Source organism: Anabrus simplex, chromosome 6 (assembly GCF_040414725.1).
Source record: "Anabrus simplex isolate iqAnaSimp1 chromosome 6, ASM4041472v1, whole genome shotgun sequence".
Classification (NCBI taxonomy): Eukaryota; Metazoa; Arthropoda; class Insecta; order Orthoptera; family Tettigoniidae; genus Anabrus; species Anabrus simplex.
In genome coordinates, this window is record NC_090270.1 from 30,154,109 (window position 1) to 30,173,479 (window position 19,371).

Below are 19,371 nucleotides of genomic sequence, written 5' to 3' on the forward strand. Positions count from 1 at the left end.
GAAAAAGTCCCTTTCTAAATTTTACAATCAGTAAACTTGTTAAGGTCTCCATTATCAATGGTAAAAAAAAGTTTATTTTTGTAACTTAATGGCAAGCCATACAAATTCATGTAAAATCCCATGGCGACAGAGCCATTTTTAATATGGGTATGTTTCTGGACATGGGGTTTATCTGAAGTAAGCGTCATCAATTTTGCGTGCACTGGAAACCGACACCGTGGTAACTAGGCAACCAGTGTTCGTTACCGAGTGCCTTGTATGTGCAGTAGGTAGAAACGAGTTTCAACTGTCTTTGACTAGCAAAGCCCCTTACACACGGTACCGCCACCCAAGGCAACAGAATATTTTTTATAGTACGTGTCCTGCGAATATTTTGGTACTTGGAAAGAAAAAAATTAAGACGCTTTTAGTGTTTTGGTAGAACGCGTATATCACCGAGACTAATTAACTTACGAGTATGTTTAATGTCTCAATTGACGGATAGAAGAGGAGGATAACTGTTGTTATGAAAATCTGAAACGTAGTGTAAATGAAAGAGCGCTTCAAAACATGGCAAACTTTGTGCTAAATATGTGACGTCACACGCATACTCTGTTCTAAGATGGCGCTGTGTTGACTCGCGCGCTCAGCTGGAGGTTAGCTGTCCCTGTGAATACATTGTGGTCAGTTGTACAGGACAACAAATTTAATAATGGGAAATAAATATTTACGACGACTAGTTTCATATTGAGGTTGATGTGCCAAACATCATGATGGCCGATTTTAATATAGACATCCGAAGAAATATAAAGACAGTTGATTTTCTCAAACAACACTTTAATTAGAACGTTGTGCCGAGCAGCTATCCCAGAACATTGAGAAATTAATTGATCTTACTTTTTTTTTTGCTTATTGCTTTACGTCGCAACGACACAGATAGGTCTTATGACAACGATGGGACAGGAAAGACCTAGGAGTGGGAAGGAAGCGGCCGTGGCCTTAATTAAGGTACAGCCACAGCATTTCCCTGGTGTGAAAATGGGAACGACGGAGAACCATCTTCAGAGCTGCCGACAGTGGGGTTCGAACCAACTATCTCGCGGAGGCGCGGTCACAGCTGTGCGCTCCTAACCGCATGGCCAACTAGCCCGTTAATCTTACTTTTACTCGTAATATTACTTCGGAACTCGTAAATTATGCTTCTTATTTCTGATATCACAGACCCACACTACACAGAGTTATCCCCCACATTCCAAGTGTACCACATTCTACTGAATACAATGTATTATCCACATCATATTTGTCTTTTATTTCTAATAAGTAAGTCTACAGAATTCTCAAAACTCAGCAACTGTTGTAATAGCGACACCCTGCCGCTATTTCTTTTAAACTGAAGTCTGGTTTCATCCTAGAACAGGCGTACTCACTTTCCTCACTTTTGATGTTGATGCGATTACACTATCAACCTGCAAAACCCACTGGAACGTATTCGAAAAACGCCCTCACTATTCATCACAGGCTGCATAAGGAACGGCATTACTAACATCATTCATACCTCAGTCACTTTACAATATCCCGACTAATTTATTTTTAATTAATTAAAATTATTCTAGAGCTTGTGAAACCATTTGTAATTCACTTTTAGTACATATTTATTTTTATTGTCTTGTTAAGCCGAAATGTTTGCGAGTGAACGTCACCCTAATGAACAGACAAGTGTTACTCCAATGTAATTATATGTACGCATGTAGCCATTTAAAATGGAAGACGGAAGTTGTTTCCATTACGCCATAAGTTTGTTAATTAACTGTACGGAAGAAATTTTGCTTTGCTTTGCTTTGCTTTGCCCAGTGCGTTCTAATTTATTCATTTCTTGAGAACACGCTATGAATACCAATATCTTGGCGAGTTTAATGCAGCTGTTGCTACGCTAGACGTAAGCTCCCTTCGCCTCGAGCTCGACATAAATGTCCTCCGTGAAAGGACTAATAATTGCAAGTTTTATTGTGGTTAAAATAATGGTTACCTATAAATATTTCTACTCGTAACCTGCGTACAAGCGTTGCCAGTGATGATCAGAGTCCGAATTTTTATGCAGTAATACTTGAGAATGGAATGTTACTGATGCGAGCTACAATATACGCTAGCCTGCACACCGGTTATGCCATGAGGTTTGCATAAACATTAGGGGCACGGGCGATCGGAACTCGTAGAATTTATGTTACATTTCCTAATAACCAAATTAGTTCGCATTCTATACTATTACTGTCTAAAAATTCGGACTATAGTGATGATACGTCGAGTTCGGCTTGTCCCTCTCAGTGGATGGCCTCAGCTAAACGTCATACCCTAATGTTACGAGCCGCAAGTAATTGAAGTTACTCGTTACACGGAAAACAACCCTGCAGCCGTTTTCAGCGACCATACAGGTCGTTCGGGATCTCTGGAGACGATGTTTGAAGGGTGAAAGCCGTGTCTCCACCAACGATCATGCTCATGCATTTCTAGCTGCAGACCAGTAACGTAGTTTCCATTACAGCAGACTTCTTTGCAGAGCTAGAATGTCTATCCTATCCCACACCTCCTGAGAGGCTTTCCAGAGGCCATTGGTAGTGCGTGGATGTCTATTGCCTAAGGTGTCGGGTGCCTTCACCGGAATGTCAGCACAAGGAAATGCACGGATGCCAGTTTTCATCTCCATTCTCTTAAGAACAGAAGAATCGAACGAGAGGTGTGGTCGGATTTTTTTATCTTGATGTACTCATAACTGATTTTTCGCCCTCCCGTACAGTGCTTGGATATCTGTGTTGTAAATGAGTATTAAAACCTCTTGCTGATAGTATGTAGAGTTCACCTCATTATATAGCAGTATCCAGCGATGATCGAGAAACCCCTGGGAAAACTTCCCTGGCATTCTTTATGTAATGTTTGATAATTCTCTTTGTCCCTAGGTTGGTAGTAAATCGAGCAGGGTTTGTTACAATGGCACACTCTGTTCGTCTGACGAGAGGTCGCATGCATGCAGGGTAACGGGTGCTCCTGTGCATGCGCTAACCTCAAGTCTCAAGGCCTGACAATAAACATCGGTTCCGTCCTGTGAACTAAGGTGCTGCTATGAAGTTTAAAATTGGCAGTGCAATTGTGCTTTAGTTACATATTAACTGTAAGTACTGCATAATGTACAGTTTAATAATGAACACTCAACTCTGTTTAGCACGACTAATGTTTGTAGCTTGTGTAGTATCTGTTACTCGTGCCGTACCTACAAGCAGCCGCGTCTTCTCGTGAGACGCAGATAGCATGCTTCGTCTAATGTCACATGCCCCCTATCAGATAGCCCTCATACAGCTTTCTTGCGTTAGAATTACCTTCCCAAAATAAGACGAGGCAACACCTTATGAACTCTGCGCTTATTCCACTTTTCTAATTGCAGGTCCTTGTTGATTATAGAACTGTAGAAAATGACATCCCCAACTTAGGTGTGATAGTCCTTTTGGGGACAGGTTTACCACCTGCCTTCAGTTTCCTCACCACTTCTGGTGTACGGCTGGTGGTTGGTCGTGGATTTGCCTGTTTTTTCTCGTCTAGAATTAATTCCAGTCGGCCTTTGCCTTCTTTATTCAATACAGCAGTGGCTCCGTTCTTTGATATCAAGAAATCACGCTTCTTGCACATTCCTTGAGTTGCAGAGTAGCTATATTTAGCATCGGAAAAGGCTGTTACGTAGCCCTCCCAGTCCGCTTCGGCATAGATGCAACTAATGTCACGAAACTCTACACACACGTTCTTAATACTGACGTGAATCATCACTCCCAGTTTTGAAGTGCTCAAGTTGATAACAGCCCCGCAGGCGGGACTTCAAACTCGTCACCAGAGGTCCCAAACGATCTTCTGTATTTCAGCTGGATGAGTACCTGGGTCAGATGACTCTCCTGACAGGGAAGTGAACCAGCGTACTTTCGGGAGGACCAGCTCGCTTCGCGTGCCCAGCCAGCCAGCCGAAATTCTCAACATGTCCTACGTGGCAGTAGATAAGATAATCTATCACAATATCTATAATGTCTTCCCTTTTCTTTTCAGATACGGCTTGTTGGAGAGCTTCGCCAACGGTAATGGCATCCTAACAGCAGACACCATGGAGGACATCGCAGCCAATCAAGAGGCAGTCAATGGACCGGCAGGTGAGTCGACAAGAACTGTGTACCTTGTCCAATTAATACCGAGCTATTTCCTTTGACAATATTTGTAAGACAATATGAATTGAAGTGAATGAGGAAGTCTGCAGGACAGACCCTAGATGACGGTGTGCAAGTAGTTTACACTCAGTGATAATGATAATAATAATAATGGAGAAATTGGAGGCTAAGGAAAGGAAGATTTTGAAGAAAATCTTAGGTCCAGTCAAAGACAATGGCGAGTTTAGGAGACGGCACAACCAGAAGTTGTACTCGCATGTGGAAAAAATAACCGACGTGATACGGAACAGGAGGATTATTTTTTATAGACACATGGCCCGTATGAAGTCAACAAGGTTAACCAACAGCATTTTCACTTTCCTCCAAGTGAAAAAGTCAAAGGGGGGAAAGGTTCAGGGAGGTACAGAGAGATCTGCAGGAGATTGGGATCTCATTTGAAGATATCCAGGAGCGTGTGCCACTTAAGAAAAAAGTCCAAGAACTTCAGAGTTTCCAACGGAAGCCGAAGCTGGAAACTGGAAAGGCATGGACGAAAGAGCGAAAGGAGCAACACCGTATGCGAATGAAGGAAAACTGGACCAACATTAAAGCTCAAGGGAAACAGTTGAAATGACGCGGTCCTTAGTTGGCCGAAACGAAACAACAACAATAATAATAATAATAATAATAATAATAATAATAATAATAATAATAATAATAATAATAATAATAATAATAATAATAATCGCATGGCCTCAGCTCCTGTGTGCAGACATTTCAATGTGACGCCATCTGGCTGTCTGTTCGTCAATTTCGACGTTCCGTTTTACTTTAGGCCTACTAGTTGGCAGACCGAGTAAACCGAAACTCTGTTCGGCGTCTATGGCTGAGATTTAATGAATTTTGTCGAGTAAACACCAAATGTGTCACCAGACATCTTTTATATGCCGACATCTTACGACATGGACTGTCGAATGGACTTTCTTCCCCCGTTCAAAAATCCGACTACCTCTGCCGGGTTTGAACCCGGTGTCAATGATGGAAACAGTACAAAAAAAGTAATTGAGCTGAATACAGTTACCTGTGGTCGGTGGATGCAGAGTGGGTCTCGGTCCACAAGTGGCTCTGCATTCGGGAGACGGGAGAAGGCTGGCCCCAATCGTCAGCTGTCCTGAGAATGGTTTTCCATTCTCCTGCACTAAGACGAATGCGGGGACAGTTCCTAGCATAGGCCACGGCCGCCAACACTCTCACCTTCTCCAAGCATCTCCTTCCCCGTAACAAATCTCTCGGCCTGAGAGACGGCGTTACCGTCTAAGAGACTAAACATGATAATATTTAACTTTCGAAATTATTCTTCTCTGTCATTTCTATTTTAGTTAATGAGTTTCAGGTTCTCAAATAATTTTCAATTTACTTTGCAGAAAAATTAATTGCTTCTTAAGATTCTCATTGCTAAGCCTCGACCTCTTGGGGAGGTACGCATTTGCATTTACAGAAAATTTTAAGAAGATCGTCGGAGTAAGAATGGTGTCTTTGGAAGAACTGGAAAGGTATGAACGTTCCTTGTGCAGAACTGGTGAAGTTAATGGTTCTGCTATGGTGGAACTGAAAAATTCTAATTCTCATCATCTTCATGTTTTCTCCGTTTCTCCTTCAGCGAGATGGATATGAGTTAGTAGAATGTAACAAATGCAATTTTATTTCAAAAAATAACTTACAAGTAAAAAATTGCATACATACACCATTATAGACCGTTATGCCTTCAGCGTTCCTTCTGCAAGCCTCGGTGAATTTACTAAACGTCGCCACTATTCTCTATTTGTAACTAGTGCTGTGGCCCCATTTAGTTCTATATCTCTTTTCTTTAAATCGTTAGAAACTGAGTTTAACCATCGTCGTCTTGGTCTCCCTCTACTTCCCTTACCCTCCACAACAGAGTCCATTATTCTCCTAGGTAACCTATCCTCCTCCATTCGCCTCACATGACGCCACCACCGAAGCCGGTTTATCCGTAGAACTTCATCGATTTCATTCCTAACTTAGCCTTTACCTCTTCATTTCCAGCACCCTCCTGCCATTGTTCCCACCTGTTTGTACCAGCAATCATTCTCGTTACTTTCGTGTCTGTTAATTCTAACTTATGAATAAGATATCCTGAGTCCACCCAGCTTTCACTACCGTAAAGCAAAGTTGGTCTGAAAACAGACCGATGTAAAGATAGTTTCGTCTCGACCGGGAGCTGACTTCCTTCTTACAGAATACTGTTGATCACAATTGCGAGCTCACTGCATTAGCTTTACCACAGTCTAATATAATATAGAGTCGCGAAGCTCTGATGATATTTTTCGTCCGAGGCGACTACAGCGCTCCAAGCGGCGAGGTAGAGGCAACTTGCTAGCAGGCAACAGGGAACGAATTACCACTGCAGTCTAAAATGGTCATAACTTCTGAACCATTCATGCAAATAATGTCCTGACACGGTTATTGTAATCCTTATGAAATAGTGGAGGAGGTCAAACAATTTATTTCGATGAGGAGTTCGAGGATAATATCGAAATATTTATTTAATCTTACGGAGTCATTTTTCTTTACCGCGGACTATAACATAAAATCGCTTCTAGAGGGCAACCGGTTCGAAATACGTATATACCATCGCGGACTTTTTTTGTAGAGGTTTTTATGCTCTACAATTCGTACGCTTACATTTTGAGTCTATCGCTGACGGTTCACGCACCGTAAGCCAAGAAAGCAAGTGACGGACTGACTGACATCGAACCTGCCATGTTGGGCGAAGAAGGCCAGCGCTCTACCATGGTCGGTCACTTGCTTCCTTGGCTTACGCTGCCTGAACCGTCAACGATAGACCCCAAGTGTAAGCATACGAATTGTGGAGCATAAAAACCTCTACAAAAAAGTCCGCGATGGTATATACCTATTTCGAACCGGTCGCCCTCTAGAAGCGATTTTATATTAAAGTCCGCAGCAGAAAAAACATAACTCCTTAAGGTGAAATAAATATTTCGATATTATCCTCGAACTCCTCATCGAAATAAATTGTTTGACCTCCTCCGCTCTTTCATAAGGATTACAATAACCTTGTCAGGACATTATTTGCATGAATGGTTCAGAAGTTATGACTATTTTAGACTGTAGTGGTAATTCGTTTACTGTTGTCTGCTAGCAAGTTGCCTATACCTCGCCGCTAGAGGTGCTAGTGTCGCTCCATCTATCAACCTTCCTCGTATTAGAGATTTGCGACTGTATATATTAGACTGTGCTACAACTTCATTCAATCTCACTTACTATATTACCACCCTGGAAGAACACACATCCTAAATACTTGAATTTACCTACCTGTTCCAGCTTTGTATCACCATTCTGACATTAATTTCTCTTGGATTCCTTACCTACCGACATCAATTTAGTCTTGGAAAGGATAATTTTCATACCATACAAAATTACATTTTGTAAGAATTTTTTGCACTGAATTCTACACTAGTCGACTTCAAATTCCATACAGATGGGTCTCGAAAACGACTCATAGATGCAAATGAATTTACCGTTATCAATTTGAGTTTGATTTACTGAAATATATTTATCTATATTTGATTTTCCCATAGGATGTATCTACTCAGCTGTTGCCACCGAATTAAAAATGACCATAGTAGTGCTTGCCTCAGTTCTCGAATGTCAGACTGATCAAACTAATAGGTCATAAATTACAAGTTGTGAGCCCCTGAGGCTATCTCCTTAAGTCCTATGTCTCCCCTGTGCCAGCATTCTTCATAAGAGCCTATGTATAGCCGCCATCTTGCACAGTAGCCCCTGGCCCCGGTCCCAGGAGTTAGTCCCATAAGAGCCCATGAATAGCGGCCATCTTGCCCATTAGCCCCTGGGCCAGAACCAGTCTATTGTTACTACTACTACTACTACTACTACTACTACTACTACTACTGCACAAAGTAATTCCATTACTCTTGGTTGATTATTTCCCAACTACGTTCATGTAATGCTGGGAAAAACAGTCGTCGACATAAAAATGTCTTACGGCTGGCGGCCATATGAAAATTTGTTTCCTGATATTAGCGATAGAAAAGTGTGACGCGATTATTATTAAAATTAAATAGTCGTATCAGCACTCAAATATTCTTGTTCAGTATCGGTTCTCAGACACTACGGTCTGATTTGAGGGCTAGAATTCTAACCAATCAGCCACCGAGGTGGGCGGTAGAACCTAATATAGATTTAAGCTAATTTTCTTGTCTGTCTATCAGGAATTAAAAACCCGAAACCAAACCCCATGGCGCAAAAACCCCGAAGGGACACGGCCTACCAAAAGAACGCTGCTCAGCCCAAAGGCCTGCTGATTATGAGGTGTCGTGTGGTCAGCACGACGAATCCTCTCGGCCGTTGTTCTTGACTTTCTAGACCGGGCCCGCCGTCTCACCGCCAGTTAATATCTCATCAATTGTAATCATGTAGGCTGTATGCACCTCGAACCAGCACTTAGATCCAGGTAGAAATCCCTGACCTGGCCAGGAATCGAACCCGGGTCGTCCAGGTAAGAGTCAGGCTCGCTACCCCTACATCGCGGGGCTAGTTTCTATTAGGAATCAATTCCTTGAATATCAACGAATACTTTTCAGTACATCTATAAGGTTGAAAATGTGTAGAGTTCACATTTGGCAGTTGAATGAAAGCGGTTCCATGTACTTCTCGGATCATTAACGCTGAAGTAAATTTCACTTCACTTTAATATCATATTTTCTAATCTTCAGAGACTCGTAGTCATCTTACTTCAAGACATAATCCTCTAATACTGCCTTATCGATCTTTTCCCTCTCCTCTTTCCCCTGCTCTCTCTGAAACTGTTCTTTCAGCTTCTTGGCGTGGGGATCTTTGACCGCCGCGAACTTAGCACTCTCGGGAGAAAAGTTGTTACTTAGTAACCGAAACAGAAGTCAAAGGAAACAGAGCTGGACTTCTAATCGCCTTAAAGAATCTCACAGTTCCGATACTAATAGCCTAGACGTGTCTCCGAGGAAGAAAATTCAATATCTCCTCATACACAGTATTAACGCGCACAAAAACAATACTTCTCTACCACTGGCAGAATATTGTTCGGCTGCTTTCCCTAGGAAAGTACTTTTTTGTTTCCTCACGCACAATGCTTAGTTTTTAAAGCCCGATACACAACAAAGCAAAATTATGTAGGGAAAAGAATAAAAGTAATGTTCGTTTTTTGCGAATTTTGTTATGATCTGGGGAGGAGATGAGGAAGAGATACAACTACAGCTGAATATATTGAATAGAGGGATTGAACAGTGGGGGTTTAGGATCAACGTGGAGAAGAGCAAGACATGGCGAGTAGAGGAAGCAAGGAAGGAGATGGAACTATCAAAATTAGAGACAAGGAACTGAAAATATTAGAACACTTCCAATACTTGGGAACAGAACTGACAGAAAATGGAAGATTGGAAATTGAAACAATCTGAGAACGATCACAAGGTTCCTGATTTTTTACAATTTAGGCGATGATAACCGTAAGTATTACAAGTATTGTAGAGAAAGAAAACACTGAATTTTTATCATTAAGGAGTAGTGTAAGTGATGATCTAAGATTGTCACTGAATCTTTCAAAATGTCCACTATAATTTTTTTCAAAGTCGTGTGCTGGATTCCAAGCTTTTTCAATATTTTCCACGTATGCTTTGGTACACCGCCTCTGCTTCCAAATAGCAGATCCATCGCGGACCACTTTTCTGGGCGAATGTCATGTCTCTCACTCTGATATGGGTTGCATGGTTCACAAATGCTCTTCTTTGCCTTGGCTTGCGATAAGTCTCTTTCGAACCAGAGGGTGGATGGCAACACTATCTGCTCTTCTCTTGGATCCTGTGGAAGAGATATAGTGTACTTCTTCACAAACTCTTTTTTACGACATTTTATCACCGGGTACGGAGATTAGTATGAAATAATGATATACCAATAAAGGCTTAAGAAGTAATGTACAAGGGATGTTACTTACGTGGCACATATGCAGCAGAAATCTGGACAATGACTCGGAGAGATGAGAGTAGAGTACAAGCAGCTGAAGTGAAATTTCCGAGGAGTATGGTACACAAGACAAGGGGAGATACACAGAGAAATGAAGAGTTACGAGAATAGCTAAAAGTGCAAAAGCTAAATGACAAACGGGAACAGAACAGACTGAGGAGATTCGGACATGCCGAGTGGATGAAAAGAGAAAGACTGCCAAGACAAGCAGTGGAAAGACAAGGACAAGGAATACCGAGCAAGTGTCCGTGTGCTTAGGGGCGCGCAGCTGTGAGCTTGCATCCGGGAGAGGGTTCGAACCCAACTCTCGGCAGCACTGAAAATGGTTTTCCATGGTTTCCCATTTTAATACTAGGCAAATACTGGGGCTGTACCTTAATTAAGGCCATAGTCGCTTCCTTCCCACTCCTGAGTTCAAGCTCACAGCTGCGTGCCCCTAACCGCACGGCCAATTCACTCGGTCAAAGAAAGAGAACTATATTCCACTTTGCTCAGGCCTGGCAGTGACAATGAAAAGGATATTTTACTCAGTAATAAAAGTAAAGCCAATTGCCAGCCTTGGCTGTCAAGAAGACTACTGCCTAGCCAGGTATCTTTCGCGACCGGGTTCTGTGCCTCTCACATCCACAGCTCCTCAGTTTGTCCCACGATGCTGAGTGAAACCCGTTCCAGTCCTCAGTGTAGAATTCAAATCGATAAACTGGTTACTAATCGAAACCGCGGCCTCCGAGCAAGAGAAAGATATTCTGCTCCAACATCCCGGAATTCATTCAACCCCGGGAATAACAAGATAAGTTAAAAATTAAAATTATTAGGAGAAATATTTATAAACAAGACGTAATCACGGATTCACCAGATGTTGTCAAACCATTCTGCTTAATGAAACAGCTGTTTAAATAATGGTTTTGTTTGGATTTTATTTAATTCAAAAAGTGAATGACGTATCTGCTTTTGATCGTGAATGAAAGTGGCCTGTCCTATATTTACCAGGCATTACGTGGACCGGTATAAACCAAAGCGTGTAAGTCACATTTGTATATTGTTATCTGTAAGATTTAATAGTTCTCTTTAATAGAGGCAACTGTGAAAATTCACTTACAAGGTAATAATGTCCACGTCAACAATAACCACAGAAAATGTGTTACGCATAAAACAAACAGACTTGTCTGGGAAATGAGTGAGGTAGTTTCCCGTTGCTTTTCTCACCGATCTTATGAGCAAATTTTCACACCATTCATAACAGGGACTGGCTGCGTAAGGAAAGGCATTACTGGCATTGCTCATACCTCAGTCACTTTCGTATTATCAAAGCGAAGGATGACACTGAGACAGATCAATGACTGTAACACATTTATTCTAGGCCTCACCAGAAGACATAGTACACTGTAAACACAAGGTCTTGCCAGGAAAGGGAAATTTCTTCAATATCATGACGAAATGACTTATCTTGTTATTGTCAAAGCACTGACCTTACAAGTTACTGAAAAAATTAAAAAAGAAGGGGCGCGTCTGTGAGCTTGCATCCGGGGTTCGAATCCCACTGTCGGCAGCCCCGAAGATGGTTTTCCGTGGTTTCCCTTAATTCCCTTAATTAAGACCACAACCGTTTCCTTCCCGCTCCTAGGCCTTTCCTATCCCATCGTCGCCATGGACATATCTGTGTCGTTGCAACGTAAAACCAATTGTAAAATGTAATAATAAATAAGCACTAATCGGAAGGGAAATGGAAGAGGTCTGACTATCCGAAAAATGAGGCCCACGAAGGGGATGAATATGAAAGACACACTAAGCCTCGTAAATGTAATAACAGAAGAAAGGAGTTATCCTATTCAAGGAACATACGGAAAGAATAGATGGGTACAAATCATAAGGGATTATCGAGCAGTGGTTAGTGAGATTCACTCAAAATCATAGCTAAGTCCGGGTATTCCTAGGCAGGTCACAAGATGACAACCACTGCTACCGTTGCCACGGTGAGATAGACACTCTACAAGGCGGATATGGAACTGCGCCACGGCCAACTCGAAGTTTCGGCCTTCTACCAAATACAGTAGAGACAATACGCGACACTCTGTGAGATATCGAAAGACTGCGATTAGAGCTCTGTCTAGCGGAGTGACCTGAGAGTTACTGATTCTGTCATAAGAGCATGTGTATTTGTTTGTGAAGTTTTTGGCGTTATTTATGCGTTTGCATTAAGTGTGTCATTCCTTTATATCTCCTCTCAATATGAGTGGAAAGATATATGCTGTGTTTGGCTGCAATGACCATGAAATTCAGAAGGATTCGCGGTCTTTCTTCCGTTTCCCTCGTGACAAGAAAATGTAAGTAAATATTGTGTTTGCATAGATATTCTTCCAGTTACAAAGAGATTTGCATAGTACTTCCAACATTTCTGATCTGCGCGATCCATATTTTAACTGGCTTAAAATATAATCTTATTATATTGTATAGTGCAGCAGTTAACCTTCAATACCGATGTGTTGTTGTCGATGTGATGTGTGAGTTTTGATTTAATTCAAGAAAATGCATATGCATATGTGTGTAGCTGGTTGTATTACTAATTACCCCATTTGGAATGCCGTAATGCGTTGTCAAGCACTGAAGGAAATATGGGTGATTTAAGAAATGTACATATTTTGTTGAAACAATATGGCGATGCAAATTTACTTTACCCTAATGTAATGGAAAGTATTGCTTATAGGAAAATGTTGAATGTTTTTGAGGGTAAATTTATAGATTTTCTTTGTTAGTAGGCTTCAAGTTAAAAGGAAAATTGTCCAGCTCTTAAATATTAATTCATTGAATCATGTCTGTAAGGAATGTGCCGATATTTTTATTGACAAGTGTCTTAATGTAATGATACAATGCCTTTAAATGTGAAGAAAAGACAAATCTAGCCGTGAAAGTTCAGGTAGGAATACTAAGGCTAAAAATGTAATGCATAAATGAATGATCAAGCCCTTTCACAGCAGTCCATTTCACATCTTGGTTATATGTATAATTTGTCTTTAAATAACAAGAAGTTAAATAAATTTTCATTTATTTATCCAAAATTGCTTTAGCAACTTTGAAGTTAATATCTTAGTAACATTTTCTTTCTAGACGTAATTTATTTATCTATTTCCATATATGCCGGCCCCGTGGTGTAGGGGTATCGTGCCTGCCTCTTACTCGGAGGCCCCGGGTTCGATTCCCGGCCAGGTCAGGGACTTTTACCTGGACCTGAGGGCTGGTTCGAGGTTCACTCAGCCTACTTTATTAGAATTGAGGAGCTATCTGACGGTGAGATAGCGGCCCCGGTCTAGAAAGCCAAGAATAACGGCCGAGAGGTTTCGTCGTGCTGACCACACGACACCTCGTAATTTGCAGGCCTTCGGGCTGAGCAGCGGTCACTTGGTAGGCCAAGGCCCTTCAAGGGTTGTAGTGCCATGGGGTTTGGTTTGGTTTTTATTTCCGTATATGTATTTCCATTGATATTTGTATTTAGCGCTAATTTTCAGGTCACTTGCGAATTGTCAGGCCATTTTAACAAGGCTAAATCCGGAAGAAAAAAATGAAATGGCGTATGGCTTTTAGTGCCGGGAGTGTCCGAGGACAAGTTTGGCTCGCCAGGTGCAAGTCTTTTGAATCGACGGCCATTGGCAACCTGCGCGTTGTGATGAGGATGAAATGATGATGAAGACGACATACATCCATCCCCCGTGCCAGGGAAATTAACCAATTAAGGTTAAAATTCCCGACCCTGCCGAGAATCGAACCCGGGACCCTTGTGACCAAAGGCCAACACGCTAACCATTTAGCCATGGAGCCGACAAACCCGGAAATATCGCGTATTGTCTCTACTGTATTTGTTGCTACACATGACAGTCCCATAGTGATGACGTCAGGTACGAGTCTTGTTTTCATGGTGGTTTGGTAGCACGTTGTTGTTATTTTAATGTTATTAGAGGGTTAATTCGTGTTTGTAAGTGATAACTGTATGAACACGCATCAGTAAAATATGTATTTTCAGCAATGGTATGTGTTAAATACTATAGCATTGTAATTTGAGCAAGCTGATTTTATGAAGTATTGCTAGGTTATGTGATAGGTTAGGTGAACCCACTGAGCTATTATGAAGTACTCTAATTTTATTATTTAATTATGATTATTATTATAATGTGTTAGTGTAGTGTATGCTCTTCTTTGCAAAATGGGACGAACGTATAGTGTGGCTGGATGTACATCCAATTACTGTTCAAGCAAGGAGGTGGATTTCTCAACATTTGCGTTTCCTAGCGACAAGGAGAAGCGAATTAATGGATTCATATTATACACCGAGCTAATTTTGAACCCAGTAAATATGCCTGTGTCTGTATTAAACATTTTTTTCCGAAAATCACATAATTCGAGTTGACACTGCAGAAAGACCAGATGGTTCCGTTTTAGGTGTGCCTAGGGTAAAGCCAAAATTAACTGACGATGCTGTGCCAACTATATTTCCTGGGCAGGCGTCATATATGCCTCAACCAACACCTTCCAAACGAAAATCGCCAGAAGAAAGGAGAGAGGATATTTTGAAGTATGACGAACTAACCTTCATGGCATGGTGTGAAGGAGACAAGATATCAAATTATGAGGACATGTTGGGTAATTTCAGAACCCTAAATGTACTTGAATTTCATACCAAAATTGATGACGATAAAGTTTTGTTTTACAAGCTTCAAACCAGAGACATTCCGACTGTCGAGATATCTATTACAATTTTCAAAGGTTTAATTGTGCAAGTATGCTTAAATGGTTGAAAGATACATTTTTATAAAACATATAGCTGGATTTTAGGAGATAGTCTGCTGTGTAGCACATGTTCAGCACTTGAGTGTTTACTGAGTTTACTTTATTTCAGACCTTGATATCGGATTTTGAAGATGCCTTTTTGAACACTGAAAGTCACAGGGATGTTTTACTCACCTATTGAAAACGAAAGTGGCAATTACTGTGATAAGTTTGTGTTTGATATAGAGTTCATTAGTATTGTGTCCAACATCTGCCATATTTTGGGAAACACTTTTGTTAACAATTACTCAATTACGCAACACTGTGCGCACAAACAAGCGTAAAATAATGACATTTTAGAGACAACAGTTCGCCTAGTGAGCATCAGGTGATCTGTTGTGGAGGGCTGCATGTTAATTCAGGCCTTGATATCTGATTCTAAGATTTATTTTTAAACAGTGGAAATCGTAGGGATGTTTCTTTCAGTGTTTTGATAATGAAAGTTGAAAAACCTGTGACAAGTGTGAGTGTGTGCTGCTGAGTTAATGTGTGTTGTGACCAAGTTCTGTAATATTTTGGGAAATACGTTTTTTAACAGTTATTCATGTGATCAGAAAGCACAAAAGAATGCCATTGTTTTGAGAGAAAACCATTCGCCTAGTCACCATCATCGTACAGTCCAGGTGAGTAGCCTTCAGTCGAACATTTTACAATATGTAATATACTACCTTGAGTGCATACACTTGTGTATTATTATGTATTCTTTTGATAGTGTTACTTTGTGTGTTTATAGGATTATTATTGCATTTTCTTTGTCACATTATGATAAAAAGTATGGTATCAGCAATACAGGAATTACAGGCGACGGCGGAGACTGAGCACTAAACGCGTGACGTCACAACTGTTGGTGACTGCGCCCATAGTCAAATCGGTTGTTAGTCCAAGGTCAGTTTAACGGGAGGTGATGGACTGTCTCCCACCATTAGCTGTTGAGAATACGAGGTAACCCCCGTCCCGATAAGCAGCTGCACTACGGAAAACCCAGCAGATGACATTCCGAGAGAATATTCTTCCTGAAGGGAGAAGGAAATGTGTAGTATTTTATTATTCGGAAATAAAGGATTAAATTTAAACTTCATAAATATCAAATATAAATATCAAGTATCGACTGAGATACGATAGGATCATGCTAACCAAACCATTTCTACAGTACATTTAAGCGTGTATTACTCACGCACTATGAAGCGTTTCAGGTTCATGTCACCGTACTCGATTTTTCTTTCATTTGAGACCTACGGTTCGGTGCCAAAGAGATAGTGAAATATAAGGGATTATTTTCATAGAAGGTACTCTTGAAGATTTTATAGAGTCGGTTTAGCAGTGATGTTTCGTTTGTGCATGTCCTGGTTATTTCATTTTCATACGTGACTTGTTTCTTGAATTTATTCGCTGTAGATGAGAATGAGCAAATAAACGCAAGTATTTTTGTTCTCAGATTGTAGCGTGTTTCTGACAACTAATTCCTGTGTTTCTTATTTGTCACCTGTATTTTTACATAGATTTGAAATGAGTCAATTATAAAATTGATATTACTCGACACAATACAATTCGGTGGAGGGTAGGAGGGAGGAACCTACCTGACCGCTAACCATGGTCGCACTTCCACTGGCACTTTCGAAAGTTGACGCTAGAAGCTTGGGCACAGCTCCGTACTTTCCCTCTAGCACACGTCTTGGGTGCATACAAATACCTTAAAAATGACCACCATCACCGTATTATAAAGTACACCAAGAAGTACAGAATATGAACTAATTGCTCTCGATGGATCCTGGAAGCGAATAGACATGACAGCCATTCCAGATGGCTCGACTCATGGTTTCAAAATCGATCCTACTGTTAGAAGTGAGGCCTCCAAAACTCAACCAGCGGATGTTCCTAAAGATAAATGCGACGCCTACGAAACAAAAATTCCATATTAAAAAACAGAATGTACGGTAACATGAAGCCTCCGTGGCTCTTTGTATTTTAGCTAGATTATACTTCGATAGGTGTTTTCAGATAATATCTAAGGCGTATGTCATGATGGGGTCTGTCTGTACGTATTAACCCATAGCCTCACATGAATACACGCTCACACCAAGTTTTCTTCACTAATTAAGGACTTTTCACTTAATAATGCAGTCGATGACAACTCATCTCATATATATCTGAGTAAACATGCGGCCAACGATAAAAATTTCAATAAAACAGCGAAGAATTTATATGTAACCCAAGTAACTCACGTGCTAAACTTCCCCTCCCCCCTAACGACCAGCTGATTGCTTTCCCGCGCTCGCTACAGTACGGCCTGTACATAACGAAGGAAGTAGTACAGTAAACGCGTCCTTTCACTTTGACTGCTTCTCTACAATGGGGTCTGTCTGTACGTAGACTTTGTTCCCTTAGCAGCATGTAAGTTATTAGGAACGCTCTGCCATCTGTTGAATATATTTGGAAGCTGGGAAAGGTTAGAGAATCAAAGAGTATCTAGCAGGGAATAGTATTCTTCCGTGATCAGAGGAAGTGTATACTCTCTGGCTTGTCAGGTAGTAATCAGACATGGCTGCATATAATAACATTACTAAGGATAAAAATCACGTGTATCAGAATATTAATGAAAGTGTCAGTCGCTTAGCAACCTGCTAAGTACAGATTGTATAGCGAGTTAGCGTAAGCCTTCGCCCGCAATTATTGGAGTGATCCTTTAATGGTTTGATTTTATGATTACTCAAGGTTGGCTGCACTTAAAATCTCATGATTCACCGGCAGATAACTCCGGAGAGAAAAAAACAAAAATGAAGCAAATAGGTCCAGTAGAACGGACGGACGGATTTGCCAAAGCTGTTTTTAGTAAACTCTTTTAATATGGGGAAGATTATAAGTGATGTTCGGAATGCTTTGTCTAGTGGACCACCTTTATCTAGGGTCATCTTAATAACATTTGCACAGCTCGATAGCTGCAGTCGCTTAAGTGCGGCCAGTATCCAGTATTCGGGAGATAGTAGGTTCGAACCCTACTGTCGGCAGCCCTGAAAATGGTTTTCCGTGGTTTCCCATTTTCACACCAGGCAAATGCTGGGACTGTACCTTACTTAAGGTCACGGCCGCTTCCTTCCCACTCCTAGCCCTTCCCTGTCCCATCGTCGCCATAAGACCTATCTGTGTCGGTGCGACGTAAAGCAACTAGCAAAAAAAAAAAACCATTTGCTGTTAATAATAATTTGTAGCATTTGCAGAGTTCCATCCTATTACTGAAATCTGCTAATTATTGCGTTATGTTTTGGATTCTACGTCCATATAATAACATAGAGTTGATTAAACAATAAATATTCATTACGAGTGGAGGAAATATCGTTGCTGGTTTAAAAGGAAAATGTAAATGGATGGTCAGCCGGTAAAATAGTGATTTGTGTTTGTCTGCTTCATGAAATGCTCACATTTTCTGTGTTTAGTAGCAACAAGATAAACAAATAGCAGTTCTGTGCTGAGCGAATGCGTATCCTTAACTAAAGCAGCCTGCCTAGTGGGTTACGGTGTCAAACACGTGCTTAGCTGGTTCGAATCTGATTGGTGTAAAACCCCATTGGGTGAGGGCGGCAGAATAACACCCACGGTAGCACCTCTCTGTCATAAGATATGGAATGGGTCCCGGGGGCTCTCAACTTCGGAACGTCTGTTGGCGACCACAGGGCCCTTTAGCTGAGACCTGGCATTGTTTCATCTGTCCTATCCGACCTCCCTTGATCAACTCCTGTACGTTTCTGTCCCCGACGCTCTTAGGTTCCGAGGCCTAGAGTGACTTCCATTTTCACGCCCTTCATGACCCTAGTCTTTAGCAGATACCTTCATTTTTCAAAGTATCGGATCCCTTTCATTTTTCTCTCACATAGTGTTATATAGAGTATGGTTGTCCTAATAAATAATTTCGTGTGGCTATTACTAGTCGAGTGCAGCCCTTGTAAGGCAGACCCTGCCATGAAGGTGGGCGGCATCTGCCATGTGTAGGTAACTGCGTGTTATTGTGGTGGAGGGTAGTGTTATGTGTAGTGTGTGAGTTGCAGGGATGTTGGGGACAGCACAGACACCCAGCCCTCGGGCCATTGGAATTAACCAGGGAAGGTTAAAATCCCCGACCCGGCCGGGAATCGAACCCGGGACCCTCTGAACCGAAGGCCAGTATATGGTTGTCCTGTTGTACTTACTCTTAAACTGCCTCTATAGATCAGTGGTAGAGTTTCGGCCTGTGGATCCCAAGATAGCGGGTTCAAACCCAGCAGAGGTAGTCGGATTTTTAAGGACGGAAAAAAGTTCATTCAACATTCCATGTCGTAAGATCTCTGGTGACACATTTGGTGTTTAC

General features: G+C 41.3%; 1 protein-coding gene across 1 annotated transcript in view; it reads left to right on the forward strand.

Moving 5' to 3' along the window:
* The window catches only part of LOC136875434 (KH domain-containing, RNA-binding, signal transduction-associated protein 1), a 1,072,163-nt gene that overhangs the window by 906,071 nt on the left and 146,721 nt on the right, over positions 1-19,371 (forward strand). The window contains exon 9 of the mRNA XM_067148988.2: positions 4,060-4,160. Within this exon, the coding sequence (XP_067005089.1) occupies positions 4,060-4,160 (101 nt within the window). The remainder of the gene's footprint in view (positions 1-4,059; positions 4,161-19,371) is intronic.